Source organism: Pungitius pungitius, chromosome 19 (assembly GCF_949316345.1).
Source record: "Pungitius pungitius chromosome 19, fPunPun2.1, whole genome shotgun sequence".
NCBI classification, from domain to species: Eukaryota; Metazoa; Chordata; class Actinopteri; order Perciformes; family Gasterosteidae; genus Pungitius; species Pungitius pungitius.
In genome coordinates, this window is record NC_084918.1 from 12297 (window position 1) to 39631 (window position 27335).

The window sequence follows — 27335 nt, forward strand, 5'->3', positions numbered from 1 at the left end:
GTTTTTTTACACTATAAACTATTATAAAACCAGTGGCCCATGCGCCTCAGCTTAAACAAACTCAATAAAATGTGGTTTTAAACAAAATTATTTCCACAGCAGGTTTTACCCTAACCTTCTCTTCACTTGCAGTCAATAGCCACTTACCTTACCCTGACACCCTAACTCCGATCATGTATTTGCTTTGACGCTCCGAAATTGTCGGCCCTCTCAAGGTGTGTGCAAGTCCAAAGTGAACTAAAAAGTGACATTTTACAAAGAAACACAACCATAATTTACTGATACATTATATTTATGAAACACTTTTTCTATCAACTGAAAAAAAGAGATCATTTGAAACCTTAAGACAGCTGGCCATATTTTTTAGCTGAGATTTAAGGATTCGGCAGGAACAGCTGATATATTTGCTAAACCTTTGGCCTCCACAACCCGGCCCGGTTCAGCAGAGATTAATGTTTGGATGAAATGGTAAAATAAAGGAACCAGATTATCTAAACTGTCCTGTGTGCAGCCCCTCCACCAAACACTCACACAGTAAATTCAAAAATGGGAACACAACTTTAAACTATAAATACATTGAGATTTTGTACAGAATCATTAAAAAAACACCAAAATAAAATTAGACATGAGAAGACATTTTTGTTCAATTTCTCTATGAAAGTCTATACACAAGCTTTACATATGCAGTGATTGCTATTATAGTAAAAAATAAAATAAAAAATGTTCCAATGCACGTACAGCTCAGTCTTTGAATAATATCTCAATATTAATTCATTTCAACCTGTTGCTGAATCACAAGCTGCTAAAATGAAAGCCACCAAGAAGACCAGCAAATGAAAAATAACTATATCTGAAATAAATCATGTTTGATTCTTAAACTGAGTGTTATAGCTCTCTGTTCAGTAACCCTTCTAACGGGTTTATTGATAAATTCTTCCATCAGTTAGTGTACTTGACTTTAGAGCCAGAAAACATTTGGCGTTGCCTAAGCTAACAGCAGATGTTTATTAGCCGGGAAATAAAAGACAGTACCAAGGTGCATTGTGGGAAGCGTAGGAGGCAGACTGAGGATAGCGGTCTTTTAATATAACCGCCACAACAGTTGGAGCCTTTGATGATAGAACAAAAAATATTGTGTATTTTAGGAGGGGGAAGTTACCGGAATATTTCAAATTATTAACAAAGTCTGAGATCTTTTTTTATTCATCTATCTGTTTTCATCATCTTCAACATTTCCAAATAATGGATCCATGCTACCAATGTCATCATTAATACAATTTTTTAAAATATTTTACATAATTAATTTCTCTGGGAGAAAAGTTGAAACTATTAAAGATCCCTCGTTGGCTCTAGTCACCTGCCCAGTCCATCCCACCCCCAGAGCAGCTGACCAATCACAGCCCTGCAGCAACTCCTCACGTCAGCCTACTATCAACGTAGCCTCTTCTGTCCCTCGTCCTTTTCCGTAGAGAAATGATAGCGTAGAGACGCCACCACCTCGTTATTTTCTACCGTCTCCTCTTCTGCTCCTTCGACTTTCTCCATCTCTTCCACTTCCTTAGCAGTCTCCTCCTTCGATCTCTGCGGCCTCACCTTCTCTTTGTCTCTCCCCCTCAGTCTGTCTCTCTGTCTCATTCTGTCTCTCTGCCTCCCTCTCCGTCTCCCCCTCAGTCTGAATCTCTGCCTCCCCCTCTGACTGTCCGTCTGCATCCCCCTCAGTCTGTTCCTCCCCCTCCGACCCTCTCTCTGTCCGTTCCTCAGACTGTATCTCAGCCTCCACCTCTGATTCCTCTTCAGTCCATCCCTCTGCCTGTGTCTCTGTCCCCCGTTCGGTCTGTCCCTCTGCCTGTCTCACTGCCTGGTCTTGAAATGATCCGGGGTCACATCCCGTCTCTGTTGGATCCAAAGCTGTCAGCTGGGAGGGGAGAGACTCCTTCCTCTTCAGACCTGCAGACAGAATTCAGTGCATTCAGACTCTTTGAGAGCTCAGTCATCAGATCAGATATGAACAAGCTGTATATTCAAACATAATTATCTGGGTATCATCATGACATCCTATTGGTTCCTCTGAAGCAACAACAATGAGGGGGCGACTGTGGGTGAGTGGGGAGCAGGTCGTCCTCCAATCAGAGGGATGGTGTTTCGTTCCCAAGCCTGGATGTCCATGTGTCCTTGGTAGGGCTGCAACTAGCGATTATTTTTGTAATTGACTAATCTATCGACTATTTTTTTGATCAGTCGACTAATCTAACGAGGCAAGTGTTCCTTTTGGCTACAACGTGTGGCTGTTTATTTCCATCTAATAACTTTGGATTTTGAACTTCAAATGTATTTGAGTAACACGTTAATACAAATGTAAGCATCATAATGAATACATTTAATAGTAATACAAAATGTAAGTGCAAATATGCATTTAAAAGTAACTCAAAATAGCAATAAATTCTTTGCAAGTGCCGAGCATGTTGAGGATGTTCTCTGTCCAGACTCCTTCATCTGAGGAGCACGTGCCTCTGAAGGACACTCGTGCACACGCCTTTGCTTCGTACTAAAAGGACAAAAACACAGAGCTTGAATTGTCACGTTGTAGGCTTTAGCAGGGTTTTGTGTAGAGTAGATCTCTCGTAATTGTATGGAGATTTTTTTCCCACAATGGTGTGTTTGAAAAGTGCAAAGTGAAAGTTAACTATTCAGAACGGACAAAAAACCAGGCTACAACAATTCAGATTTACTACACTGCATTTAACAAAATAGCGTTAGCATCGTCCACGAGACGTCCGGTTTTCCAACACGATGAGTTAAAAAGGCTAGCTTTGTTTTGGTGATGAAATACTCTTTTTGGACCCCATGTTCAACTTATTCTTTTCCTTGGTGCATATAGAAAATTAAATCGATAGCGCCCCCAGTACTGCCTGTAGTGTATTGCAATGCTGAATGAAAAAGACTCGTAGCTCTAAATCTTGTTTGAATATACGATTCTTTAGAATCGACGTAGTCAATTACGTCACCTAATCGTTGCAGCTCGAGTCCTTTGTCAAGACACTCAACCCCAGCATTGCTCCTGTAGCTGTGACCACACTGCGTGAATGTTACTGATGGGCAGGTGCCACTGTGTGTGGTAGGTCCTGTCATCAGTGAATGAATGGGTGAATGATGTCACGTAGGGTTAAAGCGCTTTGAGTGGTCGGACTAGAAGGGTTAGGGCAGTCTATTTAACATTTACAATAGTCAAGACGGAGCGTCTGTTTTCACCTGCGGGAGTCAGAACTAAAGCCTGCAGGATGTCAGAGAGAGAGACGATGCCAACGATTCGAGAGTCCTCATCCACGACCACCAGCCTGTGAACCTCGGCCTTCACGATCCGGTCCACGATGGTATCCAATGTCTCCATCTTGTTGCACTTCATGACCCCTTCAAAGTACTGGGACCTATGTCGGAGCGCTTGGGTCACCGTCAAGTCCAGGTTGTTGTAAGTCTTCTCTGCCGCCAGGTTCTGTAGATCCAGAGCATACGAGCAGGGTTCCTCCTTTAGACACTCAACCCAACCTGAGGTTGGTCCGGTTCTGTAGATTCCAGGCTTGGTAGAACAGGACCACCCTCAGGTTATGAGTTTGGTCTATTCTAATCAGGAATAAATACAAAGTGGCCACATTTACTCACAATGACGTCAAACTTTGAGTAGATGTCCACAACTCTACCTGCAAACACAAGACACGATCACAGACTGGACATGACATCATATTAAACTGTGCTGTTGCCAACGGTTACCGTGGTGGTCAACGACAGGCAGAGCGGAGACGCGGCGGAGCGTAAAGACTGACAGCGCGGTGATGAGCGGCGTGTGGGGATGGATGAAGGCGATGTTATCATACGTCCCCACTGCGAGATCCTCCAGGGTCTGCTTCATGAAGGCCGGCATGGGCATCTCACACACCTAAACACCAGAGGTTCCTTTATTGGTCAAAGTGGACAGTAAAAAAACAACAAAAAAACAAAAGCAGCAGCATAATGATAAAATTGACAAATAAAAAAAACGAGTGCAAAATAAAGTACTAAGTACTAAATAAATATATGTATACAGACCATAGTGGTTATTGCACATCGTCATCTATCAAAGACATATAAAGTAATTTCTCCTTCCTGATGTTTTAACTCTGTTCATTAGCTGCGACACTAACGCTCAGTCATTTCTGAAGCTGTCCAATAAAAGGACTACTTCAGGGTTTCAATTATTCAGAAATATTGATTAATATTAGGGTTATTTTAGTACTACGGAAAATGACCAAATGCTTAGTAGAGAACACTTTACTTTCACATTTATTAGAACTTTCATGTGAATGTACGCAAGTAAAGAATTAACATGTTTTTAGGGTTAAGGTTTTGTCATAACATTGCATCATTTGTATTCTTATTGTTATTGTGTGTAAAATGTGGACTCACAAAGAGCTGCAGGAACTTGAGGATCCTCTTGTGAGTCAGGATGTACAGAGCGTTCCCACTGACCGGATCAATGACGGGCAGCCGGTGGATCTTATTCTTTATCAGGGAGTGGACTGCCTCAAAGATACTTGGGGGGGGGGGGGGGGGGGGGCATGAATTTAGATCCACAGGGCTTCATTCAGCTCCATATCTCTTATTTTAAGTCGAGACAATATCGACCTATCCAAGTGGGTATTTATTATCCAGTGCTGTCTGGATTCTACTCTGCATAAAGACAGTCACACACTCACCTGGCACCAGGTGAGATGTGGACCAGAGGTTTGAAGGTCTCCTGGAGGTAAAGTTCTGTCAAGATGGATGAAATGAAACAGGTCATAAGGGAGTGGTCAGTGGTGGCATCACTGACACATGACGAGATAAGAGGGACCTCGTTTACCTCTCCACGTCTCTATCTTATGTTCTTCCAGCTCGTAGATCTGAACCTGAGGACCCACAAACACACTTCTAACCTTCGTCTCTTCCTCCTTTCGCAAGTTGAATATACAGCTGCAGCTGCTTAGTGTAGCTTAGCATAAAGCTAGCCTTGCACTATCCACACCTTTAAAAAAATGTTTCCTGGACTACAATGTGTGTGTGTGTGTGTGTTACCATGGGGGATTTATAGTATCTGGTCAGGATGTTAATAAAGTCTGTGATGGTCAACATCCCTGAAACAGAGAGAAATGTTACGTTCTAATTAGCACCAGGGCCAAAATGAACATTTCCGATTGCCTGGTAATGCCCAAAATTCAATTAAAGTAGTTTTTAAAAACTATTTCATACTTTGATTTGTGCAAAAACTTAAGGTGCTTTTTAACAGCAGTATTCCCTTCATAAATTGCAGATCAAATATTTATTGTAAATCTCAACATAAACTTAATAAAAACATTAAAAAATAAAAGTGAATCACATTAAATACAAAACTAAAGCTATTTGGCAAGGCATTAATGTTTGATCTAGATTCATAACAAGTTAACATTTATAAATCTATTTTTGTTTTTTTCTGAACAGGCACCAGCAGAAACATGTTTCTTTGATCAGGGAGCATCATAAATAATCCATCTATCATAATCCATCAATAGTTTATCTGTGGATCGATAAGCTATGTTCAGTAGCAGGTCCACCACTAAAGACTCACTCTTTAGTCAGGGAAGTCTGTTCTGGATTCAGACCCATTTCAAATAATCAAATATCTTAATTCACGCAGTAACACTGTCTCTTACCCACAAAGCTCTGCTTCTTACTCTCCCACAGAGGAGCAGCTCTCACTCCATTCGCCACTAGTGCAAAAAACGCTTTTTTCACCTGAATCACAATATACACAAAAATAAGAGAAAAAAATATACATATATAGAAAGAGAGGGAGACATAAGAAAAGTCAAATATGGAATCGCTCTCTGTCTCACCTGCAGCGTGGTGTCAAACACCACCAGTTTGGAGCTGGTGGGGATCAGGTCATAACATTTGTGACACTTCATGAAGCGCATGTAGATGTCTCTCTCGGACTCCTCTGAAGCTGTGCAGGAGACAGGAAACATGACATCATGGTTGTCACCTGTCTACCTTCCATCACGCTGTAAAGGAAGATGCAGCTCGACTCCTCCCGTTTCCTTCTTTACAGAACAACATGAGAAGGATGATCAATAAAGAGATCTTCACTAATCAATAAGATTGTTTAACCAACCTGAAATGATATGGTCGCTCATCATTCAGATTTGGTTCCTGATCAATAACATATCTTCACTAATTAATAAAGCAATTAGTGTTTTGTTTTCATGACACTGCTCATGAGGTGAGACAATAATCAATCATCCAATTGATGAAGGCTGGAATCTGTCTCAGTGCTTTTCCTAAAGGATAAATAACAGAAGAAAACCCATCATAAAATACATAATTATGATCATAGTTAAAAATATTAAAGCCTCACCGGGATCATCAGGATTCAGCTGCTCGGACATGCTGCCTGCAGCCTGCCAATCAACAACAACAACAACCACCATCAGTCTTCTTTCTTTACATCATAAATATTGTGCTTAGTTAAGTTTTAAATGTGTCACATCAGGCTCATAATGGAAGTGAAGCACTGTGTGTATTTTTGGGGTGAGTTTGCCCACAGGGGGGCTCTTCTGTGGTCCGTTAGTATCCAGAGGCGCACACTGAGCAGGAGGGTGACCGCCAGTTTGATAACCTGTTCATGTTAATAAAGTTCTGATGCCTTTGTTCCTGATTCATTAATAAACTAAACTCCACAGGATAAATAAACAAATATATACAGCACACACAGATCTGTTCTGAGGGAGGGAAACTCTTTAAAAGAGACGCAAAAACACACATTTTGTTCCTGTTTTTGAACTAATTACTACAAGGCAACTTTTCACAATTCTTCAGGTGCTTTAATATAATTATGAGAACAAAACTGATTTTGACAGCTGGGAATAATTAAAGGACCTAATTGTCTAATTTAATATTTCTGCATACATATTAATAAAAGGAGTAAGAAAGGATTCCAGCTTATTGTCGCCCTGAAATGTATTATATAATGTATTAAATTATATCAATATATATCGACATCCATATAACATAAAATGATCAAATTTAAAGGTTTGTCCGAGAGGTATTAGTGAATATATATAGTACATTATTATATCTATCTATATAAATGTAACCCTGTTAAATTAGATTTATTAAATGAATCTATTAAATGACCCTGGTGTTGGTTATCAGTTCTCCATGATATCGATTACTGCTGCCAATCATTACATTTACCAGTGATCCCCATTACTATGACGTCACAGCGTCTGGAATACAAATCTGAGGGGTTAACAGCGACTCGTGATAGAAAACGTACATTAGTTGCTGGGCCACGGCGGCTACATGACGGAGGTTAGCTAGCACCTACTTAACAGTCTGCGCTCATTAAACGAGGTCATTTGGAGATGACGTTGGTCTCTGAGTCTTCGGATAAAATCCTCACGGCTCAATCGTGTGTCTTTGTGCCGGTTAGAAGGACCCGAGCTACCGTTAAGCGCTCGTCGCTGTCCGCCCATCGGTTGTTGCAGGTGTTCCACCGGTGCCAAGCTAACAGAGCTAACGACACGCTGCACTTCCGGGTGGACGTTTCACAACAAAAGCATACCTGGCGACGCATTGTTTTTCACAGACGGATAAAGGATTCCGCTTTGGGCTTTTTACCACGTCAAAGTGTTTATACTATATGTAGAAATAAACTAATACATTTTCAACCAGAATACATAAATAATCCATTTTATGTGAAAATAATCTGTAATGAGGAAAAGTATACAAGTATACAAATCTAAGAATGTATTTTCAATGTTTCTAATGCTGATAAAGAAGTCATGTTTTATACCAAAAGTACATAACAATATATTTAAGATAAAAATAAGTTTTAATACGATTTAAAATGAAGAACACGTGACGATAAAACAAATGATATATCAATAAATGATGCATCTCAGAATATTTTTGTAAAGTCTCATTGTACAAAGAGAGGTAGAAGTTATGGTTATTAAAATAACTAACCATTAGTGAAGTTATTTTGTAAAATATGGTTTTGTTTTTTAATTAATGATTTGTAAATCTATGTTTGTTTAATTATTAAAATTATTTAATCAGATAAAATGTTATTGATAAGAAAGACTTCGCAGGTCAAAATTATTCACATTCGTTTTCTGTTAATTCAATAATTAATGAACAGATTCATCCAGTAATTGATTATTGGATGAATCCACCAGACGCTGCGCTCACCAGAGGCGGAACAACTGCAGGAAGCTGTAAGCAGGAGGAACAAGAGCCCTGTTTTGTGTTGGGAGGAGAGGAGAAGGAGCGCAACCTCCTGGTCTCCAGCCGTCTCGGCTCCTCCTGGTACATCTCCAAAGGGAAAGCACTCAAGTTCTGCTGGGGGAGACCACGGGGGGGGGAGGAGGAGAGCGGAGGGTCTGGGGGCAGGGGGGTGATGCTATTCTGATAGAAATACTACTACAACCCTAATACCAACACAGACACTACTGTACTAACCTGAATACAATTACAGACTAATACTAACACAGATATTATCTGTGTATGTCAGCGTGTGTGTGTCATGTGTGTGTGTGTGTGTGTTTGTGTGTGTGTGTGCAATTTGGGTAAAACAACAGCTAATACGAATTGTTCTTTCCAATAGTCTGAATTGATTTTAAGCCAATAATCTTTGTTCTCTAAGTGTAGCCTGTTAGCAGTTTGTTTAATTCACACACCTCGGGCCTTGTTGCAGGCGAACCGTTTGATGCTGACGGGGGGGGACAAGGGCTGCTGTTTTGAATCCCTGGAGGTCGACCTGAAGATCCCACTGAAGCTAAGCCTGAGACACAAACACACACACACATACACCTGATTTTGCCGTAGTCCATAGCCAGGCGTCTAAGGTGTGTGTACCTGCGTGGAGTTTTGGATGATGACTCCAGCTGGGGCGACCCAATCTGGTTGAGGAAGACGGTTTTAGGATGGCCAGGATTCAAGGTGAAGCTGGAGGTTCTGGCCCGAGTGGAGCGGGGGCTGGAGGGTCGCCTGAACGGAGCCCTTTGGAAAAAGCTCAGAGTGGGGCTGGTGGAGAGGAAAGGAGCCTCCGGCTGCAGGACAGGAGGACGCATTACAGTGTGATGGCTGTATGCAAGTAGCTGTAACCCAACGTGGATCTAGATGTGAACTATAGATCATCTCTAACCTTCTCATCGTTGACACCATCTGGATCTGGTTTGAGTTTAAGCAGGCATTAACAATGTTGATATGCAAATAGGATGTGAAACGACCTTTTTACACAGCCTTAAAATTAGGAAGGCCCAGACAGGGTGTCACTTTCCTGCCTGATATTCTGTAATGATCAGCGAACCTTAATTTCTCCTCCAGCTGACTGTGCCAGCCTCAACCTGTCAGTGGATCAATAACCCTTACCAAGGACGCCCTAGCTAGGGGACAAACCACTTTCCATTTAAGGACACCGATTGGCTAAATTGTATGTCACACATTTATATCTTTAATCAGCATTTGGCCAAACTGGTTCATAGACCCTGCCTCCTGTGAGCTTCTTCATGGTCATGAAAGGCAAAGAGGATTTGCAGGAAAGGCAAACAATTTCATATTTTATCATATGTCACAAATATTTCTGGGTAAATTTCCTGAAAATACACTATTTTCTTTTTGTGGCTTAAAGTGGGGTGCTCAAAGAAGGAGGGGGGGGGGGGCACGCACCATAGCCCCCAAATTGCCAGCTGCCAGTGATGCTAACCATTAGGAAAAACAGCTTTTATTCAATTTGGACTAACATGTAGAAATGGTTTTGGAGGTTCTATCATTGCCCTGCTGTGTCCCATTGGGTGAATGCATACGTTTATGTTTATGTAGTTATTATATGATGGTTTATAGAGGTGGTAAGAAGTCAAAAACGAGATTGGATTATGAATTTTGCAGCATGTTGAAAACTGTTACCTTTTTTTGACTTGCTGCTGTTTTGCCTATTTTGCTTTCATGTTCTGATTAATTCATGACTTTTTTTACCTTCCTGTTGCCGTCTTTCTCTGCTCGATCATCATCTTCCTTCATGAAAGGCATTGCGAACACAGTCCGGTCCTACAGAGACATACGGCTGAATAATCAAATTCTGCATTTCATGTTGGTCCTGCCGTGGTTTAAATGCAATAAACATTAAAATATTACTTTAGAAATGAATATCATGTTTATAAGTCAATAAAATCAGGTCAATAGGCAGGGATGTCAAACATGACATGACCTCATCATTGAAAAATCATTGAGAAGTTGTTCATTTAGTTGTGCTATAGGAGCGCCTGGTCATATTCGTGACATTATAAATCCCACGTGATTACCTAACTTTGTCATCAACAAATTACATAAGTGTCCAGCACTTGAATGAATGCAGCAGCTCCACTGGTCTTCAACAATAAATTCTCCCACACTGCTCCACTGCTCCTCTCTTCACTGGTTACCAGTGGCTGCCTCATCCAGTTCAAAGCCCTGGTGCTCACGTAGCATGCTGTGAATGGATGGGGTCCAGTCTCCATCCAGGACCTGGTGAAACCCTCCATCCCAACAACAAGCTGCTTGTTCCTCACTGAGAGCAAAACACTGGACTAGATCTCCACTCTTTGCTGTCCTGCTGCTAGATGGTGGAAGGAGCTCTGTGATGACATCAGGACCACAGAGAGCCTTCACATCTTCACACTAAAGACACACCTCTTCAGACTAAACCTCGACTAAAAACACCAACTGTAGCACTTAAATTGTACTTATGTCTCTATAGCAAGTTGTAAATTCGGCTTATCTAATGAAATTGCACTTTTTGTTGTTCTTCTGAGTTTGTGTCCTTATGGTTGAAATGTCGCTTTGGATAAAAGTAATGTAAAACTGAATGATATTGAAAAGGAATAAAAAGTCAGTTTATTCGGGAGTCTTTGATTGGTCAGGGTTAAAACTGCTGATTCAGTGGAAAGGTTCCTGTCCTGCTGCATCATGAAAAAGTGTTGGGGGTAAACATTGAGGCCCTATCAGATAAACATCTGCTTAGACAACAGGACCCTGCAGTGCTGAAGGTGTGTTTTTCTAGACTTCCAAAGGAACAATTCAAAAGCTTGCAATACACTCATTAAAATAATTATTACATTTCTGTGCATTACAATGCTATTATGTGTGGTCCTGTTGCCCAGGATTATGTATTATATGATATATAATACTCTAACAAACTATTATATATACAAATATATTTATCTAAATGTTGAGTAGATCCACTGCTCACTATGAAATGTGATAAACAATCAGAATATGAAGGAATGACACTTTGATGTATTCACCCCGGGCTCTGGGCTGAGATAATTACAGATTTCTACTAGCTCTCCAGCTCTCAGCTGTTAGACCACTTCAACCAACTAACAACTGTTGCCCCCCAAAGAGACCCAACAGCTCCCAAGAAGCTCACTGCAAAGAGAAAACTGCAGCTTCTCCCAAAGGGATTCTTTAAACGGGGTTTAAAGGGCGGAGCGGATGCAGAGTGACTCGAGGAAACTAACCCTTGACTCAGTAAGCCTCTGGTGTCTGGCACAGTTAGCTTAGCGTGTGTTTTTTATTGTTTTATTGTTAAACTAGTGACTGAACTCCTCTCAATACTGCATGAACATTCCTGTATTGTTTAACATGCTCGCAAATACTTCCAGGCCCCCGAGTGCAGAATAACTGCTGTAGGAGTGATTCTGTGGGTTCAGCTCTGGAGGCTGGATGCATATTCTGGTGCTCGAACATTAAACTATTTGCTCTGAGACACGATCAGTAAGCTCTGTGTGGTGCTGATATTCATCTTGTGAATTCATTTTTCAATAACTATTCATTAGCTAGTAGGCCGACATGTTCCTAAACTGGGTCCAACACTTCTTAATTATTAGGCGTAACAGAGCATCCTTTAGTGAAGATGTTTAGGAGGATAACCCTAAATAATGAACATCTGTGACTAGCAGAGCAGTCCTCCTTGGGTTAATGAAAACAAGTAGAAACAAAAATGAGCATTTAGAAAAAATTAAGTCAACATGACTAAGAAACACAAACACGATCCATCTACATGACAAGTAAATAAGATCTATCAGCAAGTTCAGATCGGACTCTGATCAACTCTACAGAAACATATTGATAGAAAGCTTTCATTTGCCTTACACTATTTCAATCATTATAAATATTAATATAAACTTCAGATGAAATCAAATGAAAGTCAGTGCGAGATAAAGCCATCAGAATGAGAAAATATTACATTATTAAATGTAAAGCTGGAACCAGTTTTGATGTTAAAGTCTTATTACATAATATATTAACCTACCTTTTTGTTCTTCAGCTTCCAAAAGTCAATGAGTTTCCAGCTCACTCTCACACTGTATATTTCCCTGTCCGTCACAGCTTCTCACACCTGCCCCCCCCCTCTCCTCTCAACCCGGACTAAACATGACTTATTACCATATAGATTAAACACAACCCTCATGCGATCAGACCTCAGGCTCTTCTCAGGTCAGATTGACTGCTGATGGAAGTGAAGCTCAGGTTTCTATCGCTCACTCACACACACACACACACACACACACACACACACACACACACACACACACACACACACACACACCTGATTTTGCTGTAGTCCACTCACCTAAAGGGAGAAAGGTGATTTAAACAATTCTGAGCGTGGCGAGTATTTCACACACAACCATTTCTAGGAAAAACATCCAGTATGCAGCAGTCCTGTGGGCGACAATGCCTTGTTGATGCTAGAGGTCAGAGGTCATGGGCCGACCGATTCAAGCTGATAGAAGAGCAACTTTGACTGAAAGAACCACTCGTTACATCCGAGGTGAGCAGCAAAGCATTTGTGAAGCTGAAGGATGGGCTACAACAGCAGAAGACCCCCCTGGGTACCACCCATCTCCACTACACATGGGAACAAGAGGCTACGATTTGCAAGAGCTCACCAAAATTGGACAGTTGAAGACTGGAAAAATGTTGCCTGGTCTGATGAGTCTGGATTTCTGTTGAGACATTGAGATGGTAGTCAACAGAATGAGAACATGGATCCATCATGCCTTGGTACCACTGTGCAGGCTGCTGCTGCTGTGGTGATGTAATGGTGTGGGGGATGTTTTCTTGGCACACTTTAGGCCCCTTAGTGCCAATTGGGCATCGTTTAAATGCCACGGCCTACCTGAGCACTGTTTCTGACCATGTCCATCCCTTCATGGCCACCATGTACCATCCTCTGATGACTACTTCCAGCAGGATAATGCACCATGTCACAAAGCTCACATCATTTCAAACTGGTTTCTTGAACATGACAATGAGTTCACTGTACTAAAATGGCCCCCACAGTCACCAGATCTCAACCCCATAGAGCATCTTTGGGATGTGGTGGAACGGGAGCTTCGTGCCCTGGATGTTCATCCCACAAATCTCCATCAACTGCAAGATGCTGTCCATCAATATGGACCAACACTTCTAAAGATGCTTTCAGCATCTTGTTGAATCAATGCCACGTAGATTTAAGGCAGTTCTGAAGGCAAAAGGGGGTCAAACACAGAATTAGTATACTTTTTTTTTTTTTTAATCATTTGACACAGTTGAGTTACAAGTCAATCAACACGTCTTTATTCAGGTACACCAATAAATCTGAGACTTGTCTCTACCGTTTTTATTGCCTTTTTTGTATATAAATATGAATAAACACAAAGGTTTCTAAAACCTACAAAGTAATCTATTGCTTTAAAAATAATCTAATACTGATTGAAGTAATCCTACTTTAAAAGGGTTTTGTTCATATTCTTTACAGTCTGTTTCGTCCAGTCTCTAACGTCTCTATTGTCCTTACTGTCTACAGTGTGGAGTCTCTTTTCTCTCACAGTCCACAAAGTTCATTGCAGGATGTTAAAATCTTCTTTCGGTCCACACTGAAATAAAAACTCCTAATCCAGAGTATTCCAGGGTATTCCAGGATGTTCCAGGCCAGATGTTTTTCAAGTCTTAGTTGGAACTTGTCCGATTAAAAATAGAGAAACTTGAATACTAAATAAAATCTGATGGTTCATAAAAGCTGATTTGAAAAGTGAAGACGGACACCTTAAAGTGTCCATAAAACCTGATTGCCTCTGAGCTTCGTCCTCCTCAAACCTCCAGCTGCCACTGCTGGGCCTGAGAGGCGTCACATATCGCCATGGAGACGTAACCTTTGGGCCCGATTGGCTGAGCAACGGAGAGACACTGACCAACCGAGACCTGGTAAAGACGGTTGGACTTCTGCAGGAGAGACAGAGAAAATGAGACAGACAGGGAAAAGGAGAGACAGGGAGACAGACATTAGTAAAATTTCTCCAAAAGTAATCCGACAGCCAATCAGGAAGTACGGCTCTGTACAGCCAATAACAGACCAGGATCTCTTGTGACAGTATCTCACCCCTTGGCTCCACTGCTGCGAACCCCCCGAACCGTGACACTTCATTAGTCTAGGGGGGTCAAAGGTCCTGACCTCGGACACATCAAGGCACAGTAGACCAGCCAGGACCAGCTGACTCTCCTCGTCGTAGGCCCACTCCTGCACTCGCGCACACACACACACACACTGAACATTGTCTTCCTTTGTCACCTGACCCGTCTCCCATCTCCACCTCACCCATCTTTTCCCTCCCCCCTCCCCCTTCACCTCATCGAATGGTTGGTTGTGATCATGTGCTCTGTTCACCTGTTCAGGATCTCGGGGGTCACATGGTCGCAGGACAACGACTCCCCCCTTCTGGCTGGCTCGGCCCTGGGCCATCAGACAACGCCCGGTTGCTAGGTTACGGAGCTGAAAGATGTGTTGTTTGGTTTAATAACAAAACACAGCAAACATAAGATAACAACTTGAGATAAATGCGCTTCTGAGATGATGAATAGATCTGTAATAACACGTTCAAACTGATACGGAGCCAGCACACATCATGAATAGTTTGTCCAGTGAAGCGTTGCCCCACCTTGAGCCACAAAGCAAAAGCAAAAGAATACAAATAAATGGTCAATTAGGGCTGCAGAAATCGATTAAAATCGATTATTAAAAGCGTTGGCAACGAATTTCATTATCGATTTGTTGTGTCGCGCGACTATTATGTTTGAGTATTTTTTTTTAAAGTTGCTCGCGCAGCAGAACAGAGAAGAAAAAAAGCTCCGCCCAGCAGAGCGTTGCTAAGAAAAATAAATAAATAAGCAGAGCTGAGGTAGAGGAAAGACCCGGAGAGACCCGTAATACTGTAACATGCGGAGGAAGAGAAACCAATGCCACCTAAATCCTCCCAGGTATGGGGGGGGGGGGGCGGGGCTAGCGTTTTTTTAATTATTGTTCGGTCTGAAACGACGCGCCCAGTGACGGATGCTGCAGCAATATTGATGTCCGGGTGGAAATCGGGAGAAAGGTCGGTCCGGGAGATTTTCGGGAGGGGCTTTGAAATTCGGGAGTCTTCCGGAAAAATGGGGAGGTTTGACATGTCTGATTGTAAGATATGCAGAAGCGACATGGCCTGGCACAGGAGCACCACGGCGATGATTCAGCACCTTAAACGGAAACATGTTGGAAAAATCTAATCTAAATATTTATTGTGCCTAATATATTTAATTTGGCAGCTGTAAAGTATACATCATGCGTTTTTGTGTTAGTCCATTTTATTTGCTTACTTAGGGATGTTTAAGGAGCAATCTGTTTGTGCACTTTCTAAATGTTTTGCACTGTCAGTTCTATTTTTCAATAAAGGGTTGGAAATTAATGTTTTTAAATTTTTTATTTTTTTATCCGATTCATCGATTAATCGAACAAATAATCGACGGATTAATCGATTATTAATATAATCGTTAGTTGCAGCTCTATTGTCAATATTTGAGTTATTTAACTTGGGAGTTGTCACAGTAATATTTGTAAAATAGGATATCTGTGTGAAATATCTGCACATCCTATCTGCAGCGCTGTGACCACCGTGGCCACAAAGAGGCGGGTTTATAAAGTAGTTTGGCCAATTGCTGATTAAAGATATAAATGTGTGACATACAATTTAGACAATCGGTGCGAAGATGACAAATCATCGCGGTGCTTCATCACACTACGACAGGTGAAGGTGAGCCTCAGGTACCCGTCCTCTCTGCAGCACTGTGGGGCGTCTCAGGCCCTTGTTGATGAAGAGTGGCGGCTGCTTGTTGCCGTTGGCCACAGTCTGCATCTCAGGGTAGACCGTGTCCAGGTACCAGCGGAAGGTGTGACACTGCAGGCGTTTCCTCAGTGCCACGCGCTCACTGACGTCTCCGTAGGCGCGTTCGTGTAGCTCTGGACGCAGGGACAGATACTGCTCCTGATTGGTCCACAGACACACAGGGAGTGAGGTCGCATCAGGGTCACGTTTGTGTGTGTGAGAGTGAGTGTGTGTACCTTGTACTCATCCATCCATACGTGCGCTAGCCGCAGAGAATTGTGGGCCATGGTGTCCTGTCCCCCCGGCGAGCCGTAGGGTCGCCTCTTCCTGAAGATATGACCCACTCTGGAGCAGGGGATTATGAGCAGCTGCCCCCCGCACATCCAGATCTGAGTGGGAGACACAGAGCGCATTGTGGCTACTTCCTGTCTTTATGCTAAGCTAGGCTAACCATGTCCTGTCTCCTCCTCCAATGACAGAGTCAAACAGTTTCATCACCCTGAAGGAGATCTCGAGGTTTTCTCCACCCCAGATGTCCATGCCAGCGTCGTATTGGCCGAGTTCGTTAAAATACTTCCTGTTCATCGCGAATAGACCACCTGCCATGGTGGGAGACCTGAGGGAGTGGGGGGGGGGGGTTATTCATTAACCTGATTGGTCAGATAGTTAACTTAATGGTTAGCTGGCTACCTGATGGGTCCAGTGGCTCCCTCGGGGCTGTTGAGCTCAGCAGGGGGGACCGGGTCCCACTTGAAGTGCAGCCCCCAGTTGAAACCCCCCCTAACGATGGGGGAGGGAGAGTAGGACAGCGTGTCGGCGGAGATGATGTCGATGACCGGGCAGACTACGGTGCGCCGGTCCTTCTGGATGGGGGCCAGCAGAGGCTGAAGCCACGCCTGGTTCACCTCGCAGTGGCTGTCCAGGAAGACCAGCACCTCCCCTGGGCCAACACACACAGGTGAGTGCAGGTACACTTTGACCAAGTAGGGAGACTGCAGATGAGAAAGTGAAATGGATGAAGCCGGTTTATAAGGGAAGGAAGAAAGGATGCAGGACTTACCAGCTGCATGTGAGGCCCCTATCATGCGTCCCCTTATGAGTCCTTCTCTCTTCCGGTTCCTCACCAGCTTCACTTTCCCTTGCAGCTCCTTCTTGATGTACCGATCCAAGTTGTCCTTCAGCTCCTCTGAATTGACACACTCAACATGTTCAATAGTGGATTTGTATAATACACTGAGTTCGGTGTATAGGAATAGAGAATCTTTTTAGCCTTGAACATCCACATCAGGGTTCCCTCTACCATTATATAGGGAGGCAGCCCACCCCCCCCCCCCCCCTCCAGGAAAACGTTTACGGGGGCGTTTACAATTCTCCACTTTTCTCTGCCCTCTTCGTTCGGTGCTCACATCTGTCCATCTGTCTGCCCCCCCCCAATCGGTGTAAAAATACATAACAGGTATATTGTGATGTGGTGACTGTAAAGTTTGCTTTACCTAGCTCACTGTGGTCGTCCACCAGGATGATCTCATGCAGCAGGTAAGCTGGCGTCCGGTCCAGCACGCTGTGGACCGTTCTCAGCAGGGCGGAGAACGCCTCGTTGAAGAAACAGATCACTACGCTGGCAGAAGGTAGAGCCAGAGAGTAAACCTTATCCCGACATCTGCAGAGGGATTTGAAGCAAAAAACCCCAGTTCATCACCAGTAATTTATAATCATTAACCATTGGTTCATCATCATGAACCATTGTTTAGAATGACAGTGATGTCATCGCCGCGTCCACATGATGAAACACTGTTCCTAGCTCCTCCTCTCATGTTTAATTAAAATTAATTTTATACAGCCCAAAATCGCAAATTACAGAGTACTTTACGGTCTCTACACACGATCTGCTTGTTGCAGGATGATGTTCATCTCACGCTCACCTCATGTACTGAGGAGAGAACACATGTTTGGATCTACACTGGATGTTGTCAGGATCAAAGGAACCAATTACCTGCTTCCTCTCTGTGACCTTCCTCATCACACCTGTCATCCTGACACCTGATTGGGTGATAGTGACGTCATACATAATTTACCCAGTCCAGTTCTTACTGGGAGTCTCTGGTGTCCGGCAGCTCTCTGTGGTTTCCTAGTCTGGTGGAGATGAGAACGTTGAAGGCGTGTCTGTGATAACCGCTGTCCCTCACTTCCTGATCCGCTTCGTTGAATATCATTCCTGAGGACCAAGAGACACCCTGTCATCATGGGGGAGGAGCCATGTGTAATAGGGTCCGATGACAGACATATCTCCATATTTGCCAGCGGCCCCTCAACACAACAGACACCCACCCATCTCTGGCGACAGCTCCCCTCCCTGATTGGCCAGCATAGGCCGAAGCCCCGACTTCCGGTTAACGGGTAGTTTGGTGATTGGCTGGCTGCGGTGCTGCATAGGGGTCCTGCCACGGCCTGGCTCCGCCCCCAGAGAGAAGTACAGGAAGAGGAGGACGGACCAGGTCGCCGAGGTGACGAGGCAGCCGTAACAGAAATACCTTAAGGTGACACTGGCCATGGCGGCCGAGCGGGCTTCGCCTTACATCACACCACTGAGAGAGAGTTGGACCAACATCATCATCATCATCATCATTCCATTCAGAGTGCACACATATAGTTGATCATAAAAAACAGCAATTCTACTATTCTGATGAGCAACATTTAACAGGATGGTGCCATTATGAGCCTCAAAATGCGATCTTAAAGACTCGGACAGTCATCTGTATTTAATATAATGTTATAACTGCGGTGGCCACTAACAGGACAATCAGTTTAGGTTGAGCTGGACTACATTACCCATATGCCCTAGGGGCATGATGAGAGCATAAGACTGCAAACAGGAAGTGTGAGTGTGTTGTCAGAGTGAAATAAATCAGTTTTTCGCAAAACACCAAAAGCCTAGCCATCTTGTTTTTGAGAAGTCTACATTACAATGATATAAATTACAATATTAGCATCAACATAAAACTTGTTATTGATATCAATGTCATTAACAACCAGATCATCAATAATAGAACCAATAATACAAGTAATGACAGTTCAGTGAAATAGTATTTAAAATGATACACTCAGCTTGATCTCCGAATGTGTTAACATGAATGTCAGTTTACTTCAGTTCAGCTGCTGATCCTGAAGCAGCTGACACATCAAAAACCCGGGCACGTGAGAATCAAGAGGCACGAGGACAGGTGTCAGGTGTTCTGTTAATAATCATGCATTTACTTTACAATTACCATCGTCCATCTGAAGCCAAACTCCAATCAGAAATCTATTTTTAAGGGTCCACAGCGGCCGTTTCTTCTGTTCAACCAATGAAGTCACCTGTTACTCAACACGTGACCCTTCCTTTGAATGGACTAGCGATTGAAGACGTAATCTCGGGAATTGGAATAATTGCAAATCAGAAACCACGGTGTTTTAGACTCGGGGGACATTCAGCAAGTAAAGTACGTAGACAGTGAAGCAGGGATTTAAATGCGGTGCAATAAAATGCAATAAAATGAAACACGTTACACTTTATTTGCGGTTTGAGTTTCGAACAACAACTACTAACAGAATGGAATTCATTGTGTCCGATAATGGAACCCGGTATTTTAGCGAACGCTAGCTACACTCGGAAGAGGAATGGGCTAACGTTAATAGCTTTAGCTTAACGGGCTCTGAATTATATCCAGAAAAATAATAGGACTCCTCGGCTCCATCCCCGAACTCTACTCACGTGTCATCAGCAGTTTGCTCAGCGGCACTAAGGCCGCAGGTCAGCTGAGGCTTAAATTAGCAGGATTTCCAGTGGAGGTTTGAATGCAGCAGCCGAGCCGGATATAAACACAGCGGAATAGTTCCGTGTTGTCACAGCGTTACACGTCACTTCCGCTCAGCCCTTTCACAACTACATGAACCAACATCTAAAAGATAGCTTTTCAAAATGAATTATTGTTCGAGTCCCGATAGACGAACCTAGAGAATTGTTACGATACCAAAGACGTGTTAATTATTGACTCATGAACATTAGCACTGTGATTTCACTACGTCTTTGCTCCTCTGATGACGATTCTTAGGACCAAAGGTCAAATGGCAAACTGTTTACTGTTGAGCCTTCTAACAACACAACAGAACACTGAACGGACTTAAAAGTGAGCAGAGTAACCGGCTACTTGCTGGATTTAATTCAAATTGTACAAACTTTAGCTTAACAACTAACATTCCTGCTCTTGTACGCAGGTTAAAAAATGTGTTGCCATGGAAATGTAGCTGCCTCCGCCAGGTAACCAACAGACCATCACATGAAAGTGTCGCTTCATCAAGTTGTAAAATATTTTATTTTCTGTAAATTATTCTAAATCAGATCCCACATTTCCCCCCCAAAAACAATAAAACAAGCATCATTATCGCAGTCAGTTTAAGTGAATATTTAAAAAAAAAACCACAGGAAGGCATCATGTCTGTACACATCTCAGTCCTGTTGATCTACACAGGACTCAAAGTGAAAAAACCTCAAACTGAAAAACAGTCTTTATCCAATCAGAGAGCACCGCGACAGCAAGGTGATGATGAAGGTGTGAAGGTCGCTGTCGGTGGAGTGATTTCTAACATTACATTTATGATACAGATATTTACAAGCTGCGACTCTGGAACTCAATTAGAAAATAGCTTCATTCAGTAATAAATACAAAAAGAACAAAATCTCTTATTTTACAGGAAATTAAGCAGTAGGAGGAAGAGGGAGTGGAATAGGAAGAATGTGTCTGTGGGCATCGATCCTTTACCTAGTGCAACTTAATGACGAAGACATTCTTTTATTTCACATTTTCATCTGTGGTAATTTTTACACAATATACACACAGAGGACCAGCCTCGTCGTAAGCCCCACCCCCTCACCTGTCACTCATCCACCCTGATTAGCTGCGCTCCTCCTTCCAATAATTATTTCACATAATATTCGGTTTATTATTACCACATTGGCTCTTTAAAAGAAGTGTAGCTCCGCCCACACGTTGATGGACGATTGATACCCAAAATCCAGAGAGGGACAAATGGAGAGCGAGACGGGGACAGACGTGTCTTCAGTTCATCCATTTACGGCAGTTAACGGCTCCACAGTGACAAGGAATCTTGTGTTGGTCGTCCTCCAGGTCAAACTTGTAGTCATAAGACAGCTAAAAGAGAGACAGACAGATTATTGTTTTAGAAAGACAATGTATATTATTTCTACTGATTTGTGTTAATTATTCCTGATAACTACTAATTAATTTGGATTATTCCCAATGATTGTGTACAAACTTGATTGTTCATGTAAGATTATGACAAGTAAAGATTAGTCCTATTGATTTATATGAATTATCCAGATTTTTCATGTAGATTATTCCTCCAATACCTCTTCTCCTCTCTGGATGCGTCTGCAGGAGCTGATGATGATCTTGTTCTCCTTCTCCACAGTGACCACCTCTGTGATGCAGTTAGGAGAACACGAGTGGTTGATGTACCTGTCAATCACAGACATCATCAATGAGGTTAAACGTATAGGATTCTAAGACCACAAGATCTAAAACTAGTTTGAGCTGATCTCACCTGGCCGGTCCTCCAGTGATGGTGGCGTCGATCACAAAGTCATTGTCGATCCGAAACATGTACACGCCACGGTTCTACACACACACACACGCACACGCGTGTGAAGACACAATGTTGATGATTTGTGTTTTTGCAAACAATCAACATTTGTGTTGATGCAAACAAGTAAAAAGAAGGAGCTAGACAGAATAATGAGCTTTACATCTGTGTGTGTGCCCCTGTGTGTGTGTGTGTGTGTGTGTGTGTGCCCCTGTGTGTGTGTGTGTGTGTGTGTGTGTGTGCCCCTGTGTGTGTGTGTGTGTGTGTGTGTGCCCTTGTGTGTGTGTGTGTGTGTTACCTGTGACTCGTACAGCCTCTCCTTGCGATTGGCTACTTCGCTCCTGATGATGGTGCCGATGTACTCGATGACCATGGTGCATTTCTCAATGTCTTTGGTTGCATAGAGACCGAGACCCTGCACACACACACACACGCACACACACACACACACACACACGCGCACACACACACACACCGATCAGCCACCGTCCTTCAGTCATGTGTGACAAGGTCACATGGTCACTTTCTCACCTGGATGCGGGAGCGGGCCAGGTACACGTTGGTCTTCCATTCCGCCGTCATGCGTCGGTACTGAGCCGCCTTGGAGTGGCGTCCCAGGTGAGCGGCGGCCGCCACCGACTCCCCGGGAGACAGAGAGATGACGCCGGGCACGAGGCCCACGATGGAGCCCACCGAGCCCTGACACCTGGGGGCAATGCTGGTCAGCAGGTTGGGTCTGCAGGGAGACACGCAGTGAGTGTGGGAGCACAGGTAGGTGTGTGTGTGTGTGTGTGTATCCACCAGTACAGGTGTGTTACCTCTTGGTCTGGGAGGCTTTGGGTTCGGATCGGGCCGAGCCAGAAGGGTTGAAGGCCAGAGGCCACTCCATGAGCGGGTTCCTTCCATAACGAAAGGTGTAACGCTCACAGGTCTCCACACCTGGCAGCTAAACACACACAAGTCAGTATGATGACAATGGTTCATTCCTGTGTGTGTGTGTGTGTGTGTGTGAGACCTACGGATTCGATGATTCGGGTCACTGCAGACGTCGTCAGTCCAAACAGATCTTCTCCTTTTAGGTAAACTGGGAATAGCTTCAGGGTTCCACTAGATGCTCTGATCTGGGACACTGGTTCCAGTATCTGGTCCCACACAGCTGGAGACACACACACACACACACAATTATGTCCACAGGTCTTTTGGATTGCCATGCCTGCTCCAAGAAGGCGGGTCCTGTTGAGGATGAGCAGGTGACGTTTACCTTTGGGTGTTGCTCCGGTCAGTATGATGTCATCATGTCCTTTCTCCAGCACCTTCACCTTGAAGAGCGGCCGCCCCTCGTCCTCCTCGATGCAGCACACGTACTTGCAGCGTCTGAACGGTGATGTCACAGTTATGTTTTAAATGTTAACAACTGATTGATCGGATTAAATGGATGATGTGATGATATTAATGCAGAGGCAAAGCATCATGGGAAACCTGTTGCTGTGACGCATGCTCCAGTAGATGCGGTTTGTATGGAAACCGATAGGAAAGATGGCCGCCTTGTTGTGGAAGGCCTTCATCTGGTGTGGGAGGAGCCTCCCGATGGCGTGGAACAGCAGGCTGCCGACCCGGAAGGTGTGCTGCCGCTCGCCGCGCTGCACCACGGCGGCGATCTGCCGCGCCTCGTCCCGCTGCACGAACACCCGGCGGAACACGGCGAAGCAACGCAGCTCGCAGTCGTAGGGGTCGCACGCCGCCACGGGGTCAAAGGTCGGACAAGGGGTGGAGGAGGGCGAGTTGCTGGAGGAGCGCTCGGCTCCGAGAGGAACGGCCCGAGGTTTATGGAGGTGGCACAGCATGGTTTTGTCCTGGAGGGGGGGGGGGGGTTACTGTGTGTGTGCGTTACTGTGTGTGTGTGTGTGCTACTGTGTGTGTGTGTGTATGTGTGTGTGTGTTACTGTGTGTGTTAATGCATGTGTGTGTGTGTTACTGTGTGTGTGTGTGTGTGTGCTACTGTGTGTGTGTGTGTGTGTGTTACTGTGTGTGTTAATGCATGTGTGTGAGTGCGTGTGTGTGTGTTACTGTGTGTGTGTGCGTGTGCTACTGTGTGTGTGTGCTACTGTGTGTGTTACTGTGTGTGTGTGTGTGTGTGTGTGTTACTGTGTGTGTGTGTGCGTGTGCTACTGTGTGTGTGTGTGTGTGTGTGTGTGTTACTGTGTGTGTGTGTGCGTGTGCTACTGTGTGTGTGTGTGTGTGTGTGCTACTGTGTGTGTGTGTGTGTGTGCTACTGTGTGTGTGTGTGTGCTACTGTGTGTGTGTGTGTGTGTGTGTGTGTGTTACTGTGTGTGTGTGTGCGTGCTGTACCTTGAAGAAGGTGCAGTGGGCCTGCAGGGCGCAGGTGAAGTGGTAGGTGTTGGTGCAGCGGAGGCGGTTGCAGCCCGTGGTGGCGCCCGTCCTTTGGCAGAAGGCGCAGCGCAGAGAGAGACTTCTCCTCAGAGCGAGCTCCACGTTGATCAGAGCGCCGGCCTGAGTCTCGTACACCTCGCTGGACCACAGGGCGCAGTTCAGGTGGACCTGAGACACAGAGACGGGTTCAACTCAGCTTCTCGGTGGCTTCAGATCTCGGTGCCGGTTCCGGGTCCAGACTCACCCACAGGTCCAGGTCCAGGTTGAGCAGCCTGGCCGGTCCGTCCGTGGCGCCGTCCCCCTGCTGGTTGCAGAAGCAGCACCGCCGCTGGTCTTTGGGTAGCGGGTCGGGACGAAGACACGCCCCCAGTTTACTCAATAGAATGTCCACTTCCTCCTCCGTTGGCATGGCGACAGCCTCGTTAGGGATGGAAGTGCCCCTGCAGTAAAAAAGATATGTATATGTTATATATAACAGGGGGCGCCCCCCTCCCGCCCAGAGGTGTGCGTTTTTATTTAAAAAAAATGTTTTCTTAATTTTCCACGGCGACATGTCCAATAGGTAAGACTTCACCCCCCCCCCCCACTACCCGCCTGAAGATGTAGACCATGTGGAGTAGCAGCTATTTCTGACTAACCTTTGACCCCAACTAGAGAATAACCCTCTGTAGGTGTGCACCAGGCCTCAGGTCCTCATTCTGAATGTTTATGACAGCTGTGGCATCTGGTGGTTAGATCCCACTCTGTGTACACAGGGTCAGCCTCAACAAGCCTCCATAGAGCAGCACAGAAGAAGGATGTTCTCGTCCTCGGTGTAGGTCACATGACTCGTACCACAGTGCTTCAAGGTATCTTTAAATACACCTCTTCTTAAGAAACCTACTCTAGCTCCAGGTGTTACCTGGACACCTACTCCAGGTCTCCAATGTCCCGGTCGCAAATCAATCATGTGACTTTGTACAAAACAATCATGTGACTTCAGTCAGGATTTTGAGTTCATCATAAAACAGCGAAAACTACGACCAAGATCTCGTCTCCTCTTGCTGGACCTCATTGATCATTGAACCCTGCTGCAGAGGCAGTTGATCGTTGGTCCTCTCTCTCTCTGAAGGTGGTGCTTCTACCTGATGGTGGTGTCCCTGCTGTGGTCCTGCTCTCAGTACAATACATTCGATTCACAGACCTGATTGAAATACTTTTACGTTGTTCGTTGTGTACACATGACATCCACCCCGATAGATGGGTCCTCTAAGGTTTCTTCCTTTTTTCTTGAATTTGACTGTAAAGCCCCTGAAGGCAAATTCATCATTTGTGGTTTGGGGCAACACAAAATAAAAAGAATTGAAATTGATCAACAGGCTGTAATGCTAACAGCTAATAAGCTAAGCCGCTCTGTCTGAAGCTAACAGACAAACCTGCTGAGAGTGATGCTAAAACTCCAGCGTCTCCAGCGGTTACACTTGGACTTTTTCCCGTGGCGAGACGCCAGCGCGTCGTCTCCGACTGGGACCGCCCGGGGGCGGGGCTTCAACTTCACCGTCACCTTAAGAAAAGCACAGAGTCATGGAATCAATCCACCAGGAGATTAGCTACAACCTTTGGTTATCAAGTCAGGAACAACACCCACCTTGAGGTGGTCCACGCGGGGCCTGGTCTCCATGGTGATGGCAGAGGCGGGGGGGAAAGAGAGGGGTGGGGAGGAGGTTGGGGCAGGTGAGGAGGGTGTGTGGAGGAGGGAGTGGACGGCGATGGAGGACATGTTGCTGGTGTACAGGTGCTGCACTCTGCTGGGAGGGGGGTGCTCAGAGACAGCAGCCTGCGGACAGAAGGACGTCATGAGGGGTCAATGGCACGCCATGACATCATCAAACAGTATCAACGTGATCCCTCACCTTGTTCCCAGCTCCTCTGTGCTGCAGGTCCGATGTGTAGAGAGCAGAGCAGTTTGGACTACAGAAAAGCCAGCTGGAGCTGGACTGACCCTCCTGTAACACACACACAGTCACTTCCTGTCGGACACCTTGGTTTCTTTCACTGAGTCAACGCAGGTCTCTACGGCCTCCAACCTGTTTAAGATCCTTGACAATTTGGACTCCGTTTCCCAGGAGCACCTTGCAGTTGGTGCAACACTGAGACTTGGCAGTAGATGTGCCGCCATGTTGGATGTAGTCCATTCTGACAGCTGAAGGGTAACACACACACACACAAGAGCTTTCAGCAGTAGATCACAGGTGTGTGTGTGTGTGTGTGTGTGTGTGTGTGTTCACATACCTGTGGTTCCTGCTGCTGGTCTCTGCTGATTGTTTCCTGTTGAACTCTGAACACAAACAGTGTGTCTTAATCCCTTTTATTCACTACATACTTTGTGTACTAATAGAAATACACACTGTGGCTGTCACAATATCAAATTTGTGTTGTGCAAATTTATTGCAACTTTCTACCATTTTATGCTACTGATAACATAATAGCATATTAATGCAAGTACGATCTTCATAGAACAATGAACTTTATTTGTCAGAATATTTAAACATTATGTGAATGTGACGCGTTGACGTTATTAACTCTTCTCTCTCATTCGGCTTAAAGACAAAATGGAGCTGAAGATTGCAGCTTTGGACCTTGGACCCACCTGTGTGAGCGGCACTCTCACTCCGGCCAGCAGAGCCAGAGAGCCCCGTCCAGCAGGAACAGCAGCTCTGCTCAGCTGGTAGTTGGAGGGGGGGGGGACCCGCAGCAGCTCAGCAACCGCCGTCATCACATCGGCTACGTTCTGTACACAGTCACAGTGATGTCATCAGGAGGGAGGGGCAACACATGACCACACACACACACACACACACACAGAGAGAGACGGTTACCTGAGCTGCAACAGGGTTCAGGGTTATCGCTATGGTTACCAGGTCAGTGTTAGAGCATGAGGGGCGGCGCTGATGGTTAGGCTCCACCTTCACTTCTTGTTTCACTACGGACACACACACACACACACACACACACACACACACACACACACACACACACACACACACACATACTTTAATGACAAGTTGATCTTTTCTATTCACATAAAAACAACAACCCCAACAAAGTACCAAG

General features: G+C 44.6%; 3 protein-coding genes across 11 annotated transcripts in view; all 3 read right to left on the reverse strand.

Annotated features, from left to right (window-relative positions):
- Positions 1-373: 373 nt before the first annotated feature.
- Positions 374-7579, reverse strand: LOC119198785 (5'-AMP-activated protein kinase subunit gamma-2-like). The gene is made up of 12 exons (XM_037456282.2): positions 7376-7579; positions 6404-6446; positions 5883-5992; positions 5700-5781; positions 5086-5144; positions 4874-4919; positions 4728-4782; positions 4438-4564; positions 3766-3931; positions 3658-3695; positions 3250-3490; positions 374-1947 (listed from the first exon to the last, which is right to left on the reverse strand). The coding sequence occupies exons 2-12, from the start codon at positions 6432-6434 to the stop codon at positions 1559-1561; spliced, it is 1344 nt and encodes a 447-aa protein (XP_037312179.2). The 5' UTR covers positions 6435-6446; positions 7376-7579; the 3' UTR covers positions 374-1558.
- A 6058-nt stretch (positions 7580-13637) lies between these two features.
- On the reverse strand, positions 13638-20109 carry galnt11 (UDP-N-acetyl-alpha-D-galactosamine:polypeptide N-acetylgalactosaminyltransferase 11 (GalNAc-T11)). 2 transcript variants are annotated; one of them, XM_037456442.2, is made up of 12 exons: positions 19963-20109; positions 18540-18796; positions 18303-18426; positions 17705-17871; positions 17272-17397; positions 16902-17151; positions 16710-16827; positions 16448-16600; positions 16155-16370; positions 14741-14845; positions 14456-14593; positions 13638-14298 (listed from the first exon to the last, which is right to left on the reverse strand). In XM_037456442.2, the coding sequence occupies exons 2-12, from the start codon at positions 18760-18762 to the stop codon at positions 14167-14169; spliced, it is 1752 nt and encodes a 583-aa protein (XP_037312339.1). In that variant the 5' UTR covers positions 18763-18796; positions 19963-20109; the 3' UTR covers positions 13638-14166. The 2 variants fall into 2 exon arrangements, 1 of the variants encoding a protein (XP_037312339.1); XR_005114578.2 differs by lacking the exons at positions 13638-14298; positions 14456-14593 and having other exon boundaries at positions 16074-16370.
- A 435-nt stretch (positions 20110-20544) lies between these two features.
- The window catches only part of LOC119198388 (histone-lysine N-methyltransferase 2C-like), a 40177-nt gene continuing 33386 nt past the window's right edge, over positions 20545-27335 (reverse strand). For all 8 annotated transcript variants that reach the window (XM_062559187.1, XM_062559188.1, XM_062559183.1 and 5 more), the window contains 18 exons: positions 27101-27204; positions 26872-27012; positions 26514-26559; positions 26309-26424; positions 26135-26227; positions 25870-26058; positions 25658-25785; positions 24487-24682; positions 24201-24410; positions 23331-23704; positions 23113-23225; positions 22871-23007; positions 22670-22797; positions 22383-22587; positions 22150-22266; positions 21813-21886; positions 21619-21727; positions 20545-21400 (listed from right to left, as the gene is read on the reverse strand). In XM_062559187.1, the coding sequence (XP_062415171.1) occupies positions 21308-21400; positions 21619-21727; positions 21813-21886; positions 22150-22266; positions 22383-22587; positions 22670-22797; positions 22871-23007; positions 23113-23225; positions 23331-23704; positions 24201-24410; positions 24487-24682; positions 25658-25785; positions 25870-26058; positions 26135-26227; positions 26309-26424; positions 26514-26559; positions 26872-27012; positions 27101-27204 (2573 nt within the window). In that variant the 3' untranslated portion in view covers positions 20545-21307. The remainder of the gene's footprint in view (positions 21401-21618; positions 21728-21812; positions 21887-22149; positions 22267-22382; positions 22588-22669; positions 22798-22870; positions 23008-23112; positions 23226-23330; positions 23705-24200; positions 24411-24486; positions 24683-25657; positions 25786-25869; positions 26059-26134; positions 26228-26308; positions 26425-26513; positions 26560-26871; positions 27013-27100; positions 27205-27335) is intronic.

Excerpts from the sequence above, each read along its gene's own strand:
- LOC119198785 (XM_037456282.2), bottom strand. The coding sequence starts at position 6,434 with ATGTCCGAGCAGCTGAATCCTGATGATCCCG. Across the intron at positions 4,920-5,085 it reads GATACTATAAATCCCCCATG|GTTCAGATCTACGAGCTGGA; the intron begins GTAACACACACA and ends GTGGGTCCTCAG. Across the intron at positions 3,932-4,437 it reads TCAAGTTCCTGCAGCTCTTT|GTGTGTGAGATGCCCATGCC; the intron begins GTGAGTCCACAT and ends TCTGGTGTTTAG.
- galnt11 (XM_037456442.2), bottom strand. The coding sequence starts at position 18,762 with ATGGCCAGTGTCACCTTAAGGTATTTCTGTTACGGCTGCCTCGTCACC. Across the intron at positions 18,427-18,539 it reads GGAGCTGTCGCCAGAGATGG|GAATGATATTCAACGAAGCG; the intron begins GTGGGTGTCTGT and ends CTTGGTCCTCAG. Across the intron at positions 16,601-16,709 it reads ACCTCGAGATCTCCTTCAGG|ATCTGGATGTGCGGGGGGCA; the intron begins GTGATGAAACTG and ends TCTCCCACTCAG.